This window comes from Dendrobates tinctorius, unplaced genomic scaffold (genome assembly GCF_039654945.1).
Source record: "Dendrobates tinctorius isolate UK_male_01 unplaced genomic scaffold, ASM3965494v1 ptg000334l, whole genome shotgun sequence".
In the NCBI taxonomy this organism is placed as follows: domain Eukaryota; kingdom Metazoa; phylum Chordata; class Amphibia; order Anura; family Dendrobatidae; genus Dendrobates; species Dendrobates tinctorius.
Window position 1 is genome coordinate 1,302,561 of NW_027362000.1, and position 20,982 is coordinate 1,323,542.

Genomic DNA, 20,982 nt, shown 5'->3' on the forward strand with positions numbered 1-20,982 from the left:
ACTTTGTGACATTGTTTATGCCGTGTGACCACTGCAGTCAATCAATGGAGTTTGGAGCGGCGCTAGTAAGTATGCTTTTTTCTTATTATATTCAAGAAGTACTAGACGATCCCCTTTAAATAATAATTAATTAAAAGGATTTTTTTTTCTAAACCAGACCCCTCTTCAAGATTAAGGTTATTTTTTTTTTTTTTTAAAGGAAAACACTAACACGTTCTCATCACGAGCTCAGAATCTGTATTTATTTTTTGGTACGTCGGCTCTTTAAAAAATAAAAAAGTAAAATAAAAATGAACATGCAGCACAGACAATGCAATAATATACCCAAAATAAACAGTAACACTTGGAAAGAAAGTTCCTCTGGCCTGCCAGATACAGTAACACAAATTACAAGGTGCATTCTGATTTTTCATTAAATGTGAAACTCACAAAATCAGTGAAAAAAAAAATCTAGTTTTATATATATATTTTTTACGCTAAATATTTGTGAGATCAGAGCTAATCCTAAGACTGTGACACAAAAGGAGTTGTACACGGTCTGATTTCTTCCGAAAAAAAACTAACAAACAGCGCCACCCCTATCTGCAGGTTGTTAGCGGTATTGCAGATCAGCCCCATTCACCAGCTAGGCTGCAATACCAGTTACCACCCATGGACAGATGTGGCGCTGTTTCTGGAATGAAGCAGCCATGTTTCAACTTTTTTGAATGCCTGATGTTGCTCCACTCAGCTCTGGGTGCAGCATCACTATCACTCAGTGCGGATCTCAGCACATTTCGGCGGTTACAGTGGACGTCACAGTGACACAATATTACGCTACAGTAGGAGAGCGAGGCACTCGGTGTGAGGGGTGATGGACAGACATGGATAAATTACACCGATGGGCTTTACAAAGGTTCTGGGATCCAAAGGACAAAAAAAATCTTATTACTAATGCCGGCTGAGAAACGGAGCGGCATCCTGGTGCCAACCAGTGATATGCAGGAAGGGGGGTACAGGGTCAGAGAGCAACTGAAGATGTAAGCAAATTGTCTCTTCAGAGAGGAAGAGGACTAGAACTCTATCGCCTCCTGTAGGAAGCAGCGAGAGTTCTAGTTCTAGTCTTTTAGGAGGATACGTGGCCTATAAGTCTCCTCACTCTGACATATCAGGCCCTACTTGTCACTCTACACATGGAAAAACGTTACCCCTTACACCCCAAACCTAGATGTAGAATTTGGTGTGAAAAAGTGCAGCCACGTCTTTCTCATCCTCTATCAGTGAATCTGATCTGACCCTGAATATGGGGGCAGATAAAGGGCGGAGATTTCCTTTTACCTCCTTCTTTCTCTTACTGACAGATTTTTCTAAAAACAAGCCCTATTTAATTTCTTTAAACATTTTGTGACAATAAATTAATGATGACAATGACATCTAGGGGGCGCAGTACCGCTCCCCCCCCCCCAATAAAAAAACAAATAACAAACAACCAATTCAATCCACCAATCAGATAATCAGATTACAGATCTCATTTCACAGAATTATTACAAATGTAAATTGCGTAATCCAATTAATTTGCCGGTGTTCCCTCCCCCCTTCAATAGGTCCAAAATAAAAAATGAGGAGCAGCGGTCAGATCACCACTTTATTCTCAGAACAGACAATAAAAAGCTAAAATATCATTGGTCGATAGGGTAACTGCTACATATTTATTTTTTTTATAGGTCATCCACTTCACATTTTGTCTTTGAGTGCTTCCCTTGGACTGATCTAAAAACCGTAACTACAGGGTTAAAGATTAGAATATGGAGATTAAAATAATAAAAATAATAATACATAATACTAATAAAAAATAATAATAATTAATAACAATAATAAATAATAACAAATAATAATAACCAAGAATAATAATAAATACTACTACTACTACTACTACTACTAATAATAATAATAATAAATGATAAGTAATAATATAAATAATAACTAATAATGATAAATAATAATACTACTAATAATAAATAAGAAAAATAATAATACAAATAATAATAATACTATAAATAATAACTGCTAATAATAATGATAAATAATACTAATACTAATAATAAATAATGATAATAAATAATAATAAAAAGTAATACCAATAAATACTACTACTACTAATAAATAATAATAAAATAATATTACTGTTAATAATAATAAAAAATACTACTAATAATAAAAATATTAATACAAATAATAATAATAATAATAATAAATAATCATACGTATATTAGAAAATTTCACCACTTCCTGTTCTTCATTAAAAAAAGACTTTATTGACAACGTACCAGATGACAACTTTGGTAGTTACATCTTTGCTTGCTCATTAAATATATTGAGGGTTCCGATGGTATCTTGGTTTTCATTTTTTATGAAGCATCTATTCACATTTTTTTTTTGTTATTTGGCACATATACCCAAATTCTTAGGAGGCTCCAACATTTGCAAGTGTGAGGGCTTGTTCAGACCTTGCAGATTTGCTGTCAGTTTTCTGTCCAAATTTGAAGAAAGAAAATCTCCCAACAGATAAATGAGATTCCATAATCTCATCCACACGCTGCAGATCATCAAAGTATATGGACACGTCAAGGGGATTTTGTTTTTCCACCTAAATGCATGTATATTTGGCTAAAAACCATTTTTGCAATTGCGTTACATTAACAATTTTGCACAGTTTGATTTCTTTCATCTCTATTTTGCACTGTCAACAACTGACTGCAAAATGAGTTAACGGAGGATCTATCAGTAAGCTCGCTCAGACGGGAATATTTATAATTCCTAACTTCTTTCTTCTCAGCGCCTCCAAGATTAGATCCATTTTTAATCAAATTTCATTTCACAGTTTTTCTTTTAACTATAAAATGAGTAAACTGAAAATCCATCAATGATCTTACAACCCTTATCTGCCTTCTTCAGAGCTCCTCTCGGCTTGATTTATGGTCACATGAAACTGACAGGAGCTCAGAAGAAGGAAGACAAGAGTTATAAACTATCCCGTCAGAATGAGCTCACTGATAGACTCTCAGTTAACTCATACTGTACCCAGGGGAAAAATATGCAGAGGCTTTAGACTTAGTAAGTCAGCTTGACTTATCCCCCATCCCCTAGAATCTAGCTGGTTTCTATGTGTAGGCATATAGGACTATATCCATGTAGTAGTACATGTCCCTGTATATAACAGAGGCCACTTTTATATATAACAGTCCTTCTTTTCCTTGCAGACCATCATTTTGGAGCTTCAAGAAAAAGAAAAAAAAAGATCACATATGAGGACATTTTTTTTTTTACTATTTTGAGACATCAACTTTTTTACATTTGAAAAAAAATTATTATTAATTTTTTTTTTTTGCTTCCAAAAATAAAAATAAAAATAAATATTCTAGACAGGAAGTATTTACACATCTTATTCCAATCTACCGTATTACCGTTACAAGCCGCGTTATGGCCATTAGGATTCTTTTAATCGAGCCCTGATCGGCGATTGGAATGGGGGTGTGGTCTCAGTGTAGGGGGCGAGGTCTAAAGTGAAATGGGTGTGGTTTAATAAGTACCAGCTTTTTTGTTTTGGGAGAATCTAAATCATTCCGCTCATTGAAAAGAGACAGCTCTTTGGATCCCAAATGGAACCCTATTAAATATTTGTTCGGACGTGTGATTGCAAAGCCAAACGCCTCCATCCTGCCAGCATCCGCGGCTCCTCTTTCTTAATATTATCAAATACTATAGTTCTTCTGATTAGCTATGTCACTTACCCCATGTACAGCATCTTACGTATTTATATATCCAGGGTTACGACTACTAACGACTCACTGTCACCGTATGAGTGGTCGTCACATGGATACCTCAGCTGCTGCAATGCCCTGCACATTGGGAAAGCGACATGGCTAATTAGAAGAACTGTACTAAATTTCTTATTACACCTACTACATATTGGGATAGGATCTTGGAGATGGGAATACCCCTTTAAGTCTGCGCCTCCATAATTTCCAAAAGGGCCAATTGTATGCTGTATTTGAAAAAAATCTTCAGGTTCAGTCCTGAATCCCAGAAGTGGAAAAGAAAAGGTATTGGAGTATGTCAGAAGCCTTTTGTAAGATACTGGGAGATCTTAAAAATTGAGTTAACTAATAAAAGTTTGATTTTTGCTCCCCAGAGACATTTTAATTTTTATTAATTGCAATTTGGTTTCCTATAAACGAATCTATTTTATAAACAGCACTTTTGGGAATTGAAAAAAAAAAAAAAAACTCTAATGATGTCTAAGTGTTAGAATTCGGGGCGCTGTTGCACAGATGTCTATGGAAAATTGTTTCCTGGCTATGATGGTGAAAAGCGGTACTGCAAGTGATACTGTAAAAAAAAAAAAAAAAAAAAAAAAAAGCTATGGAAAACGTACCATAAAAATGTCATTTTTTCCTTTTAATCATGAAGGATGTCTTATGAATATTATATAAATTACAAGTGTGTAATATTATACGATCAGATCCATCACCTTTAAATTCTTAATTCCCACCCCATTGTATCCAGAATGAATGCATCCATTGTATTATGCTAATTAACCCATTTAGGATGATAAAAAATTACGATCCATTCAACTACACATTGATGCTATAAGGACTGGATTGTAGATGTGGAGAGATCTCTGAGGACTTTTCCTAATAAATGGGGCTGAGTTGCAATACCAGACCTGGCCACTTGACTAAAGTGGCGCTGTTTCTGGCCCAAAAAAAAAACCCCAGACATTCTTTTTCTACTCTCATGATTACAAGTATGGTAGCTACTACCTTGAAGACATCTGTTTATCCAATCTGACTACTAATCTCGGACTATTCCTCTAAGGTAAATACAGTCGGCTTTGCCTAAAGATCACAAGAGAAGCAGAAACATAGAAAGACAATCATAATTTATACAAAAAAAAAAAACATGTAGCAGGTACAGAGAAAAGTCTCCAACGCACACGGCTATTCAATGTCATCAGTATACCAATACTTAAGAGCGCCATCGGGAGGAGGACGGGCGCCATGACGACTCAGGACCACAGCAGCTTCCACATCCTAACATTGGGGGACTGCAACTTCCAAGCAGGGCTCACAATCAAGATTCTAATGTCTTCAGACGTCCTTGGAGCGGCTTCAAGGCAGCGGAGTACGGGAAGCTGAACACTGACAGATATGGCGGGGGAGTGAAGGATTCGGGGAAAAGTCATGCCTGATTTTTATTTTTTTCTTGTTGTCCGAACTCTAGCGCCACCTTGTCACGTGGTAGGAATTGCTCTTTTTAAGGCAGTGAAGAGACATTCTGTGGTTCTTGATGGCGGCTGCATTCATGCAGTTTCCGTATTAGAGGCAGAGATACTTTTCTTCCTGAATCGAGGTTTATGGACTCTGGGAGGAGGCTGAAAAGCAAAAGGAAAAGGCATTACTCATACAATAATGCAATATTCACTATCTATCTATCTATCTATCTATTATTACAGCACCAAAAACAGTAGGGTGCAAAAGCCTACCAGGTACGTACCAAACCTAGTAAATATATCCCCCAAAAAATGGAGGCAGCACACCAAATAAATGAAAATCGTGGTTTAATTACCCATATGGTGACGTTTCGGTCCAGAGATGTGGACCAAAATGACGCCATATGGGTAATTAAACTGCATGTGATTTTCATTTATTTGGTGTGCTGCCTCCATTTTTTGGGATCAATCTACAGTTGTGTGCAAAAGTTTACATACCCCGGCAGAATTTTTGTTGGTCTACCTGGCTGTGGTTTTGTTTTTACAGAGCCCCTGATTTTCCATTTGTTGATCACAGTTTGAACTCTGCTGACTGGCATTATCAATTACTGGAAATATCTTTCTGTATCCCTTCCCTGTTTTATACAGTTCAACTACCTTTTCCCCGTAGATCTGTTGACAATTCTTTTGCTTTTCCCATGACTCAGAGTCCAGAAGTGTCAGTGGCTGGATGAAAGATGCAAGAGTCTGTCTGGATCCCAGAAACTCACTCAGCTTTTATGCCCACACACTGATTACAAGCAAACAGGTCACAGGTGAGGATGTTACCTTTAGTAGCCATTCAAACCCATTTGTGTCAATTTCTGTGCATGTTATCAGGCCAAAATAACCAGGGTATGTAAACTTTTGATCAGGGTCATTTGGATGTTTTGGGTTGTCATTATGATTTAAAAAGAGAAAACACAGTAGTTTGATAATAAATGGCTTTACCCAACCACAAACCATGAGTGGAGAAAAAGTTTTGGTGTTATCATTCATATTCAAAAGGCTAAAAAAGCAAAAATTCTGCCGGGGTATGTAAACTTCTGAGCACAACTGTATCTATCTCTCTATGTATCTCATATGTGAGAGCTGTCAGAACCAGGTGCAGGATTTCTGATGGACTTTTTCCATTTTTTGCAAATCACTTACCTAGATAAAACACTTAACCTCCGTGTAATGTATTTTGTGTTATCGTTTTTACGTACAACTCCCACTAAGGATTTGTCCTTATGGTATGAGTCCGGCACTCATGGGTGTGCTGAGTCCTTCAGTGTGAGAGCTCTCCATACTGGGTAAGTTAGGAGGACCCCGAGCAGGAATCCCCTCTATAACGACCATTTATCTTAGCAGTCCCTATGGACAGGAGTTTTCCTAATCGGACAACCGCGTTACGTAGATGACCTGAATGGCCAGTGGCTACAGAGGTTACATGAATATATAAACGCCATAACAGGAGTAACAAATAAACCTACACAAGGTGAGATGCAGATGACTAATGTTCCAGGATACATTTTTTTTTTTTACTGCACAGAATATAGTAAAAAAAATAAGTGAAAAAGAAATGGAGAAAACGTCACATTTAATATGAACCATCTAAGAAAATAAAAACCAGACGACCTGCGCTCAGATCAGCTGGGAGAGAGGAGAAAGCCGCTAAGAGACAACTCCAATGAAAACAAAAATAATGACTGTGGAAAATCCTTCCGTCACCCGACATCTTATCTTGGGGAAGGGTCTGGGGTCTCCCAAATGCATCTGGCAGGAACGCGCGTATGGGTGCGTTAATGGGAAAGTGTCATCAGAAAATGACCTATAGGTTTTTGTGTTACGTATTATGTGATTTGTGTTATTTATTTTTAATTTTTTTTTTCCATATTACATAATAATAAATAAATAATAATCTTTATATAGCGCTAACATATTCCGCAGCGCTTTACAATTTGCACACATGATTGTCATGACTGTCTCACAATCTAGATTCCCTATCAGTATATCTTTGGAATGTGGGAGGAAACCACTGAGCCACCGTGCCGCCCTTACAATATTACAATCTTAATAAATATAAAAAAAAATAGAAATCTTGCAATTTTCACATCGGCTGCTGTTTTTTTTTTTTGGGAGGGGGACTTCCAGTACTTTCAGGATATTCACATGCACATTAGTAGCAATCAAATGATTCCTCCCCTATCTTTCGTAGTGAAGCATCTAATGAGCGTGTGCAAAAGGTCATAGTGAAGAGAGGGGAAGCAGAGGGAGCCGTAACATTACCAAATGTGATTGGTGGATCCTATATTATCTGCTATGTATAGAGCTGTTACCCGTCATTGTTATCATACCTCTGATGATAATGAAGTTGCTGAAAACTCTCCCTGAAAGAACAGGAAATAAGTCAAAGAGTGAACAATATAAGATTATTAATGCTGACTTGCTACTTTAAAAGAAGAAAAAAAAGGACATAACACTAAAACTTGATTGAGATAATAGGTCATTTTCTGATGACACATTCCCTTTTAGGGAAGCTGAAGCCATTGTGATCTGTCTCCATCCTTTTGTAAGTAACCGTATACGTGTAACTGTGGTGAGGATAAGGAGACAAGACAGAACGTAATTACTTGTATGTCTGTCTGGTGACCAGGTTACCAAAAACGGAAGCCCACCAGTCCCGACAAGTCTGACTGTGCCGTGACTGGGTGACCAAAGACAGAAGCCCACCAGTCCCGACAAGTCGGACTGTGCTTCCAATTTCTTCTCTCACTTTACAGTAGATACAATCTGGATACAATCCGTTTTTTGGATAGTTTTCTATTGCACAAATGTACTATGTAGCGGAGACTAGACCAGTGCTGTGGAGTCGGAGTCGTGGAGTCGGTGCTCATTTTGGTGGAGTCAGAGTCAGTATAAAATGGACTGACTCCGACTCCTAAAATATATAATAAATTGGGTACAGTAGTAGTGCTGAATATTTTTTAATCGGAATTTGGGAAAGCTATGAAATGTCCTATAAATGGCTGTTCTATTCCTGATCTAAGGCTACATTCACACGCAGCATTTTAGCTGCGGTTTTTGAGGATACGATTTTCATATTCATCACATGCGCTGTGTTGTGCACACACTGCAGCTGGCAATAAGAGATAGTCTGCAAGAGGGACATGCTGGAAATCTGATTGGAAAAGTGTGGAAATTGGTTATTGTCGCCAGAACCCCTAAAATTGATTCCTTCTTGGAGAGATGTGCTGGGAAAGGGGCAATTGTCGATCAAGTCACTCAGTGAGGCAGCACTTATTTAATGATTGAGCGATTGCTTGAACTAAAACCGTTTCTTATAGATATGGCGAACCCTCAGGTAACCCTAAATGAAGGTCAATGGACACAGGTGGCTGAATTGAAGGAATTACTTAATCACCCATTTACCGTGACTAAAAAATTACAAGCTGAGGGTTTAACTCCTGGCATTTTCATGAAGGAGTGGAAGAACTTGCTATTTTGCCTGTCCCAAAGAGGAGGTTTAATCGCAGATGGCATTTCTGCTTCAATGAAACGGAGAGAGACACAGCTATTGGAAAATAAAATTTTTCTGGCAGCTGTTTATGTGGACCCAAGTCATCGTATATTGCTTGATGATCAACAGCTTACTAAAGGAAAAGAAGCTCTGACTGAGGTAGCAGTTAGGATGAGTGGCCTACAGGAGGACTGCCAGGCGCAAGAGGACTTAGGTCCTGACAGTGCTCCTGCTGCCAAATCTTCATCCTCATCAGATGAGGAGTTTGACTTTGACAAGTATTTGGATGACATGGAGCAGGCAAAGTGTTGCTGCAAGGAAAAAGAATTCACTCCGTCTCCTATAGCAAGCAGATTGACCATATTTCAGCAAAATGTTTCACTTGCTCTCAAAGAAAAAGAAAAATTCAACCGTTCATCAAAACTGACTGTGCATGAGGCAATTCCTTTATACCCGGAAATTGTTAGAGATGTTGCCCATGTGGTTACGGCTTTGCCTCCAACCCAAGTTAGTGTAGAGAGGTTGTTCTCTGGCCTTAAAATTATTAGGTCAGATTTGAGGTCATCTATGAAGGAGGATCTGATGGAGGCAATTCTATTTCTTAGAGCAAATTCATAGACTGCACTATTGTTATTTAGTATGTTTTTGTTGAAAACTGTTTTTTTTGCCACTTACATAGTTTATTACATAGTGAATATATATATATATATATATATATATATATATATATATATACACACACTATAACTATATGATATTACATAGTGCATTACATGTTTACAATTTATTACAGTTTTTTGTGTTCTAAAGTTGTATTCCAATAAATATACATTATGTTCTATCTAAATATCTTGATTATTGTATCATAAAAATGATTAAATGTCTGATGTTCACATTGTACTACAATACATTTTTCACTTAAATATAAGCAATATATGTGGGAGTCGGAGTCGGTGTAAGGGAAATTGAGGAGTCGGAGTCGCAGGTTAGGCTTACCGACTCTACAGCCCTGGACTAGACAGCACAATATATTTGTATCTGTTTTATCCCCTCTCTGAGAATTTCTGGGGAAATTCCCACCTGATTGACAGTAAACTGTGATCTCCTGGTTATCACAATGGACAGGAGTAGATTATGAGGCTGCTGTTTTGCAGGCATAAAAGGCATCACAGGGTTTCGTGGCAACAAACTCAGCGAAGCCAATTCCCAGGGAAAATCTATAAATTCCGGGGAGGATTCAGAAGAAGCGAGATATGTTTATAATTATGAAATGCCAATACTCGCAGGAATCCCCGTCCCCAAATAAAGCTTTTATTTTATTTCATCTTCCATATTTAGGTTAGAACCTAAAATACATTTGATTGTGTTTGCGGTCTAGTGAATAGGGTGGCATGGCCAAAAGTATGTGAACCTCTATTTTAATCAGAGAGTTTGGCCAAGTTTAGCCTCATCAGTAGATAAGATAAAGCCTCCAGCCATGCCCCTTCCATAGATGATCCATAGTTGCCGTCACAATTTCTTACTCCACAGTGCCGCACTCAGCCACGAGGCTGTGCATGGAACTGCAGCTGGCCCCATTCACTATGCATTTCACAGTTATTATTACTATTGATGTGGTTACTCTGCTTGGTGCACTAGGCAGTCAGACTATTAACTACTCCATCATGCTTTTATCAGTAGAGTGAATCATTTACGCCTGATACAATAAAGGGTTTGGTTGTGGAAATATTCTGCTGTCTCATACTTATTTCAGTAGACAGTAAGGCCGGGACTACACGGCGACTTCGGTCACGACACAGGTTTGCTACAACTCGGCGCAATACAAATGAATTGGGTCGCATTGCAAACTTGTGGGTACTGCGACCCGCAATAAATAAAACTCCAACCACATTGCATTTTTTGTCAAAAATTGTGAAAAAGGTTTTTCAATCTAGCAAAGCGAATTAAAAGCAAAAATACTTTATTGTGACTTCATTAAAATAGTAGAATGGGCCTAAAAAGTATATCTGACGCGTTTCAAGTCTCGCTGACTCTTAATCGTAGATATATGGTATTTGCTTTACTTGTACTAAAGAGTTTATCTGTCCGAGATACTGATGTCAAACTTGGCAAGTTCACTTTGAGCCTCCACTCAATTGGAGACCTAAGAGGATCCACCAGCGATCTTCCCTGCTGACCGTTCAGTGATCCTTTCCAGCCAAAATAGATAAGAAGTTGGCCACTTTATGTCATGAGTGGGTCACGTCCTCCTGGAAGATCTGGAGTTAAAAAGTCACTACGTATTGTGAATCACAGATCTTCCATTTAGCAGGTTTGCTTGTGTTTCATTTTAAATGGATTTTGTTTCCTTTGGTGATGAAGAGGTTAATAACCCGTTCTTTGCTGGTAAGAAACTTGCAGCTCCATCTCACAGCTGTTCCTGACCACGTCATTTCCTCTCCCTATAAAATCTGGCCAGACCTTCTCTGTCTTGCCAGTGAAAGCTTTGCTTCCTAGCTCCTTGGAGACGCTATGCTGAATTGGAGATCGTTGTTGCTGCTGGAGATTGTTGTGTGCTGTTTTTGGGTGTATGATTTCCTCATTGTCCTATTCCCATTTGGTTGGTACATTCCTATCCTTTCCTATATACCTCTCTACCTTTAGTGGTATGTTTGTTGCTTTCTGTTATCCCTGTCTGTCTTGCATGCTGATACACTGGCATATCTGTCCCAGGCCTCTGGGGGAGTGGACAGCTTAGGGAATAACAGGAGAACAGTAAGACTTGTGGCCCAAACCGCCTCACCTTTAGAGGAAACTTTGGGGGCAGAGACAGTTAGGGCCCCAGTCCTAGGGATGGTTCAAGGCCTCTTTCCCTAATCACGTACAGACACTTTATTTAGAAGTCAAGTTGAGTCTCTTTTAGTGTAAAGAGCCACATGCACACACTGCCAGTCTTCTACATGTGACTATAGTAGGTGGTCCGGGGGGTGCTGGGTCCCAAATGTGATCCAGTCCTTCGGTATCCATACAACTAAGGGTCCATTACAACCTGGCAGATTCATATTGGGCCATCAGAATAACAGAGAATTTAGATCTCAGGCTCAAGAATGGGCCCCGAAAATCAAACAGAAGATAACCGTATTTGCCAATGACTTTGTGGCCAATCACTTGCCACAAGAGTCAATTTCTTAAGGGATTATTAGCAAATAACCTTTTAGATCCTATTGATACAGTGATAAGAGAAATAATCATGGACCTCATAATACTAAAACGATTCCACAGTCAAGAGTGTTGTATCGTCTCCCACCCAGGATTCTTCCAAAACTCTCAGTGACCACTCACGTACAATCATTTTTCTTTTTGATCTACCATCCCATTCTTTGCACATGTGGAAGACAAGTGATCGATCCTTGAGCGGTCGGATTTTTATAAAAGGTTTAACTCCCATGTTATAAAAAAAGCCCCTTCTCATCATCTTCAAATGATGCCGAGCGATGACAGAACATGGGCTCCGTGCACATCCAACGTTTATCTTGTCATCAGAAAATAACCAATTAAGTCAGGTTTTTATGTTGAATGCATTTATATAAAAAAAAATATTGATATCGATTATGGGTTATATTTTTTTTTATTTATTAATTTTATTTTATCTTTTCAAATTTCCATATCACTATCTTTATGAAAATAAAAACAAACAGAAATCCTGAGATTTCCACATTGGCTACTTGGCCTAATATAAGACTTTTCAGCAGTCTCATTATCATTACAGACAGAATTCAGCAGATAATACAAGATCCACCATGCACAATAGCAGATGTCACAGCTCACCGCCTCCCCCTATTAGGAATAGTCTAAAATTTGTCCTGGTGGCCAGTGTGAAAGGGATTTTTTTTTTCATTAAACAACAGGATATTTTCTAATTCCACATTTCTTTTAGCAGCATCTACAGGGCGGTGATACAAGTTTTCGATTATGTCACTAGTTTTGATCAGTGGAATCCCAGGTGGTAAGACCCCAACAGATAAAGACCCAACTAGAGCGGTGTTTTGATCATATACTTTGTATGAACCCGTAGACCCCTATACCCGATTCTCTGAAGTCCCTTCATTTCAGCAGACATTGAGAGTCTAAGTCATTGGACCCCACCGAACAAGACTTCTGGCCTATCACCATGACAGGCTGAAGTTTCCTAAAGCTGCATGTACACTGTGTCATTTATAGATTGGAGCTCCAGATTTCTCCAGAACTACATGTGCCGGGACCCCCCTACACTTGAAAATTTGATTTGTACTAAAACTATAGAACACATGGACCTTATTAACCTTCATAACCAAGAATAATAGCAATTTCATAGCAGCGCCTAACATCGGCAGCATCCACATACAATCACAACCTGCAGCGAGGCGGTAAAGAATGTTTGCATTTGCAGAAATTTTGCCCAATTTTCTGTGATTGCAGTATTTCATATTCACATGACCTATGAGTCAGGAAAAACCACCCCAACCTCTCAACTTAAGTTTTGATGTAATTATGAAATATTACTGACTTTTCATATGTAATCACAATACACAAGTGGAGCAAACCACATAAGGGACCCATCCTGACCTATCGAGGACAATGCACATCAGACGTGAGTGATTTTCTATGGATGACAAGGCTTAGATACATTTGCTGTAGACGCTTTTCTCTTTTGACACCCTGGACAAAAAAAGATTTAGCTTCGAAGTTGGGTCCCTCTGCACCTCTCGACATACCACATTGGCCGATAGTGGAGGACTTTTCTGTGCCACCTCCAAGTTGACCAAGATGCTCAACCTCAGATCCGTGCTTCAGTCGATCTCAAGATTTTGATGCCATTGTCGGTTTCAGAAATGGTGACATAGAAGTAGGTGAAGCTTTAGGGGTTGAAGAGGTTCCCAACACTGAGAAAACGTGGAATTTATTGCTTTTTTTCCCCAGAGTTCAAGAGGTATTTCAGTTAGAAAGAAATATCACCTATCGGCTGGAGTTTATGAATCTCAAAGCCTATGGCACTAATGAAGATAGATGTGCTCTACTCAACATATCCTGGCCTCGGGAGGAACGAGGGGAGAGTGGGGTACATGAGTTTGGACCCAGTATGGATCCAAGAATTAGCACTTTTTCAGTGGATAGGTGATCATTTTTATCCTTTTTTATAGAATATAGCACTCCATTAGGTGCCGATACACCTTCATAGCTTTCAGGTCCTTTAGGTCCAGTTACCCATACACATGCATGCTCATTCAGCTGAGCATGCATTTTTTTACAATGGGAAAGGAGGGTAAGTGAATACAATAGGATTGAAGGGTTTAAATTTAATTTGTCCGATCCTTCTATCACCGACATCATCGGTGGGTGAAGTGTTAGGACATCACCATACACAACCTTGGCTGAAATTGACTGGCTTAGGCTAGTTTCACACTTGCATTGCACAGATCTGCATCGGTCGGCGCACGGCCGCCGCTAAGCTCCGCCCCGACGCCTCCTCCTGTTAGCTCTGCATATGGGCGCATGACGCTGCATGCGACCTGCGCACCCTATCTTTAGCATTGGGTATGCAGGCCGTGCGCAGGTATGCGTTTTCCGGCACATGTGTCCTTTTGACGGTGCATCGACCTGCGCCAAACGCACCGTGTTGCATTTTGATGCGCTCGGCCTACTGTCAAAAGGACGCATGCGCCGGAAAACGCATACCTGCGCATGGCCTGCGGACCCAATGCTAAAGATAGGGTGCGCAGGTCGCATGCAGTGTCATGCGCCCATAGACGGAGCTAACAGGAGGAGGCGCTGCAGGGGGCGGAGCTTAGCGGCGGCCGTGCACAGACCGACGCAGGTCTGTGCAGCACAAGTGTGAAAGTAGTCTAAGCTGACATTGTGCTAATGTGAATGGAGGCCTTTACATTACAAAGACCTAGGACAAAGCAATACAGTAAGGAGGTCAACGCATAATTGATACCTGCTCGTAAACAGAGTATGGCCAGCATAACAGAAGCGAATGAAGTCTTCCTGGAGGAACTTTATAGTTACAACCAAGGATAGGATCTGATTCCACCCTGTGATATTAGGTCAGCCTTTCTCAGATAGGTCTCACTGGATGGGACACAACCCTGTTCTAGGTACCAAAGATACCACTCCGGAACAGAGTTGTAGTACACCCAACCGAAGTCAGAGTTCATCTGACAAAACACTATAAGGGGCAAGAACCCCCAAAATTAGCTGTCTACCATTTTTCCTTTTGGGGAGATTCAAGTCTCTTAAAGAGGGTCAATATAGAATTCTACTTCCAATAGATCTCGCTCTCTTCCTCTGTGTAGAAGAGACTATTTGCACACCAATACCTTCTTTATTTCACCTCCTTTTCATTACCCGGTGCCGTCAAGAACAAAGAGGAGAAGCTCTTGTATTGTTAGAGATATGTTGACTTTTCCTAACATGAGAAGGGCAGTGTCACGTTTTTCTTGGGCATCAATTTTCATGTCTCGATGGTAGGACGCTGGTCTAAAGTGTCATTTAAATTCTAAAAACTTTTTGTAAAATTAATAAAAAAAATTTTGAGAGTCGGACAGTCCGGTTCATTATTTTGTGAAAAGCTATGGTTTGTGTATTTAGTAATGTCCTTTGCTTTTATTTTAGTATTGATCATCTATGCCACAATTTTAGTTGAATTGTTAATGTCTGATCTTTTCAGATCTCTTTGCAGTTCCGTGTGGGTCAGATTTGTCTCTGCAGTAATAGGGTGCCTATTCATATATGAAAGGTCTACAAAGTAAATACTAAAGGGGGCTGTCCCCGGGAAAAATTATCTTTAGATGTGTTAAAAATAGAAATATATGAATATGCTTAAACTAAGAAGGATGTCTCCAGATATTGGCGCTGGTCCTGGCAGCTCCACTTCTGACTTTTACTGGATCAGGAGCTACATCAGTTCTCCTCTTGGATCACAGAAAACACATAGAAAGAGAAGGGGGCTGGATGACTGGCTCATATCAATAGGTAGGTCAGCCCCCTTCTCTATCACAGCCAATAAAAAGACAGAAGGGGACTGGCTCAGCTATTTTAATAAGCCAATCATCCATGCTCCTTCACATACTCTCTTCTGTCTTCAAGCCAAGCCAAAAGTGGAGCGTCACAGACACTGGAGACTGGGGCACCATTCCTAATTTAACTGTTGCATATTAGTAAGTTGCGTAGATTTATATTTTAAATGTGTATATTTTCAAGTGGACAACCCCTTTAAAGCCTGCAAAGTAATTAAAGGAAATTTGTCAGTAGGCTCAACCTTCTTAAGCCATATACATAGGGCTTGGAAAGTTGAATAAAATGACACATTGATATCTGTGATCCAATGTCTTATTCCAAAAAAATCCATTTTTTTTCTTAATATGTAAATGAGCTGTTAAGATCTATGGGTTTGACATAGATCTCTGAGAATCTGCCTCTAGAGATTATTTAAATGATAGGAGAGTTACCAGTGTGAGACATGTAATCACAGACAGTCTGCTCTCCTGATCTACATGTCTCACACTGGTAACTTGCCACCTTTTCATTTAAAATAAGTTGATTGTCAGGGAGCTCTTTGTCCCTCCCATAGATCTTAGAAGCTTATTTGCATATTAAGAAAAACTTGGATTTCTGAGGAATAAAACATCAGATCGCAGATATCAAGATATCATTTTATTCAGTTTCCTATTACCTACATGCCCATATAGACGGCTCAGGAGGGTTGATCCTGATGACAGATTCCCTTTAAGAAAACAAGTAAATAATCTGTAACCTCCTGATACACAGAAATAGTAGGTGTGATACTCACATTAACCAGCAGTGCCATGGTTAATGGAGTCTTACTGCGCCTTTTTTAAGCTTGTCCTGCTCCTGGAATCTTCGGATCGCTTCACGGCAGTTGCTTTCGGTTGAGCCACCTTCTGTTCGGCCTCCCCTGTGTCTGAAGACATCAACCAAGGAAAAGGGAGGAAGAAAGAGAATGGAGAAGGGTGCAGGAGGTGATCTTTATCTCAATTCTTCATGACACGGACACATACATGGAAATGGACGTCATGAGCTTGGATGATCATAATTGGTCGATCACAAAGATTACTGGAGACAACGGTGTCATTTCTACACATCTAGGTATGATAAGTCGAAAGCAAAAAAAAAGGACATAAACTTCAGTCTCCTACAGTAGGACTAGGACCAATGGTCCTTATTTACTGTCACAGTCAATATAGGAAAAGGCTGAACGCCACTTTATGATGCTCAAATTCCCAAATGTTACATATGGAAAGCAGTTTTCATAATGAGACCCAGAACTAAGGGTAACACTTGTAATTAGAGACTTAGAGATGGATAAAAAAAAAAAATTACAACTTATTCTTAAGAGTACCAATATTAAAACTGACGCTAAACTAAGCATTCGCTTGGTGGTATTGAGGTACGAGTTTCTGGATTTCTAATTTTACTTTTTTGCCTTGTTGTAAGTCTGCGTTGTACATATCTATCATTGTCGATTTATGCAACGAGGATCTCGATAACACAAGTAATGAAGAGCACTGGAAATAGACCAGACATTGTCCATGGATAGAATAATCGTAAATGCTTTAGTATTACACTTAATTCAAGTACTTCATCCTCACGACTGCACAACCTTTTATGGTCCACAATGTCTGATTGAACCAGGCCTCGAGGGCCACAATAAAGCTTGGCTATTAGACGATATTACTTTCTGAGACATTTATGGCATATTGAAAGTACAGCATATGCCACAAATAACTAATATGCGCTGGTTCCATTTTTAGGAATCATCCCACCTCTCAGAAGTATAAAGCTCCTCTCATTTTCTCCATTCACAATCCAGAAAGGAAAAGCTCAAACATTCAGCTCTATCCAATAGTCGAGTGCTTCCCTTCTCCTATGACCTAGAACACATACGTCATTCATGCGTGACCACATCTTCATCTCATCTACTCTTTTCTGTGCTACACAGGAATAAGGGTTTACCAAAAATAATAAGAAATGCTGCATAGATGTCCATAAAATTGTACCATTATACTTACTCATGCCTTTAGTGCTACTTACAACTCTGCTCCATGACATGGAAAATAAATGTGAGTAGCCAACAGACACTGAGAAACAAGTCTATGACCAGATGTCTGATTGCCGCAAAGAATAGCATAATAGGCCATGTGTGACCCCCTAGGCTGCAGGTTGTGCACCCTCTGCTCTTCATCCTACGGCAGCAGGTTGTGCACCTTCTGCTCTTCATCCTACGGCAGCAGGTTGTGCACCCTCTGCTCTTCATCCTACGGCAGCAGGTTGTGCACCTTCTGCTCTTCATCCTACGGCAGCAGGTTGTGCACCCTCTGCTCTTCATCCTACGGCAGCAGGTTGTGCACCCTCTGCTCTTCATCCTACGGCAGCAGGTTGTGCACCTTCTGCTCTTCATCCTACGGCAGCAGGTTGTGCACCCTCTGCTCTTCATCCTACGGCAGCAGGTTGTGCACCTTCTGCTTTTCATCCTACGGCAGCAGGTTGTGCACCCTCTGCTCTTCATCCTACGGCAGCAGGTTGTGCACCCTCTGCTTTTCATTCTATCATAGCAGGTTGTGCACCTTCTGCTCTTCATCCCACGGCAGCAGGTTGTGCACCCTCTGCTCTTCATCCTACGGCAGCAGGTTGTGCACCCTCTGCTCTTCATCCTACGGCAGCAGGTTGTGCACCTTCTGCTTTTCATCCTACGGCAGCAGGTTGTGCACCCTCTGCTCTTCATCCTACGGCAGCAGGTTGTGCACCTTCTGCTTTTCATCCTACGGCAGCAGGTTGTGCACCTTCTGCTCTTCATCCTACGGCAGCAGGTTGTGCACCCTCTGCTCTTCATCCTACGGCAGCAGGTTGTGCACCCTCTGCTTTTCATTCTATCATAGCAGGTTGTGCACCTTCTGCTCTTCATCCCACGGCAGCAGGTTGTGCACCCTCTGCTCTTCATCCTACGGCAGCAGGTTGTGCACCCTCTGCTCTTCATCCTACGGCAGCAGGTTGTGCACCTTCTGCTTTTCATCCTACGGCAGCAGGTTGTGCACCCTCTGCTCTTCATCCTACGGCAGCAGGTTGTGCACCCTCTGCTTTTCATCCTATCATAGCAGGTTGTGCACCTTCTGCTCTTCATCCCACAGCAGCAGGTTGTGCACCCTCTGCTCTTCATCCTACGGCAGCAGGTTGCGCACCCTCTGCTTTTCATCCTACGGCAGCAGGTTGCGCACCCGCTGCTTTTCATCCTATCACAGCAGGTTGTGCACCCTCTGCTCTTCCTCCTACGGCAGCAGGTTGCGCACCCTCTGCTTTTCATCCTATCATAGCAGGTTGTGCACCCTCTGCTTTTCATCCTATCATAGCAGGTTGTGCACCCTCTGCTCTTCATCCTACGGCAGCAGGTTGTGCACCTTCTGCTCTTCATCCCACGGCAGCAGGTTGCGCACCCTCTGCTTTTCATCCTATGGCAGCAGGTTGCGCACCCTCTGCTTTTGATCCTACGGCAGCAGGTTGCGCACCCTCTGCTCTTCATCCTACGGCAGCAGGTTGTGCACCCTCTGCTCTTCATCCTACGGCAGCAGATTGTGCACCCTCTGCTCTTCATCCTGCAGCAGCAGGTTGTGCACCCTCTGCTCTTCATCCTACGGCAGCAGGTTGTGCACCCTCTGCTCTTCATCCTACGGCAGCAGATTGTGCACCCTCTGCTCTTCATCCTGCAGCAGCAGGTTGTGCACCTTCTGCTCTTCATCCCACGGCAGCAGGTTGCGCACTCTCTGCTTTTCATCCTACGGCAGCAGGTTGCGCACCCTCTGCTTTTCATCCTACGGCAGCAGGTTGCGCACCCTCTGCTTTTCATCCTAACATAGCAGGTTGCGCACCCTCTGCTTTTGATCCTACGGCAGCAGGTTGCGCACCCTCTGCTTTTCATCCTATCATAGCAGGTTGTGCACCCTCTGCTCTTCATCCCACGGCAGCAGGTTGTGCACCCTCTGCTTTTCATCCTATCATAGCAGGTTGTGCACCCTCTGCTCTTCATCCTACGGCAGCAGATTGTGCACTCTCTGCTCTTCATCCTGCAGCAGCAGGTTGTGCACCTTCTGCTCTTCATCCCACGGCAGCAGGTTGCGCACCCTCTGCTTTTCATCCTACGGCAGCAGGTTGCGCACCCTCTGCTTTTCATCCTACGGCAGCAGGTTGCGCACCCTCTGCTTTTCATCCTAACATAGCAGGTTGCGCACCCTCTGCTTTTGATCCTACGGCAGCAGGTTGTGCACCCTCTGCTTTTCATCCTATCATAGCAGGTTGCGCACCCTCTGCTCTTCATCCTACGGCAGCAGGTTGTGCACCCTCTGCTTTTCATCCTACGGCAGCAGGTTGCGCACCCGCTGCTTTTCATCCTATCACAGCAGGTTGTGCACCCTCTGCTCTTCATCCTACGGGAGCAGGTTGCGCACCCTCTGCTTTTCATCCTATCATAGCAGGTTTTGCACCCTCTGCTTTTCATCCTATCATAGCAGGTTGTGCACCCTCTGCTCTTCATCCTACAGCAGCAGGTTGTGCACCTTCTGCTCTTCATCCCACGGCAGCAGGTTGCGCACCCTCTGCTTTTGATCCTACGGCAGCAGGTTGCGCACCCTCTGCTCTTCATCCTACGGCAGCAGGTTGTGCACCCTCTGCTCTTCATCCTACGGCAGCAGTTTGTGCACCCTGCTCTTCATCCCACGGCAGCAGGTTGTGCACCTTCTGCTCTTCATCCTACGGCAGCAGGTTGTGCACCCTCTGCTCTTCATCCCACGGCAGCAGGTTGTGCACCCTCTGCTCTTCATCCTACGGCAGCAGGTTGTGCACCTTCTGCTCTTCATCCCATGGCAGCAGGTTGCGCACCCTCTGCTTTTCATCCTACGGCAGCAGGTTGTGCACCCTCTGCTTTTCATCCTACGGCAGCAGGTTGCGCACCCTCTGCTTTTCATCCTAACATAGCAGGTTGCGCACCCTCTGCTTTTGATCCTACGGCAGCAGGTTGCGCACCCTCTGCTTTTCATCCTATCATAGCAGGTTGTGCACCCTCTGCTCTTCATCCCACGGCAGCAGGTTGTGCACCCTCTGCTTTTCATCCTATCATAGCAGGTTGTGCACCCTCTGCTCTTCATCCTACAGCAGCAGGTTG

The 20,982-nt window shown here is 41.6% G+C and overlaps 1 protein-coding gene across 3 annotated transcripts in view; it reads right to left on the reverse strand.

Annotated features, from left to right (window-relative positions):
• Positions 1 to 220: 220 nt before the first annotated feature.
• REEP1 (receptor accessory protein 1) overlaps positions 221 to 20,982 on the reverse strand; it is a 67,296-nt gene continuing 46,534 nt past the window's right edge. For 2 of the 3 annotated variants that reach the window (XM_073562076.1, XM_073562075.1), the window contains one exon: positions 221 to 5,413. In XM_073562076.1, the coding sequence (XP_073418177.1) occupies positions 5,342 to 5,413 (72 nt within the window). In that variant the 3' untranslated portion in view covers positions 221 to 5,341. Of the gene's footprint in view, positions 5,414 to 16,602; positions 16,735 to 20,982 lie in introns of all 3 variants that reach the window. The other variant, XM_073562074.1, reaches the window with a different exon arrangement.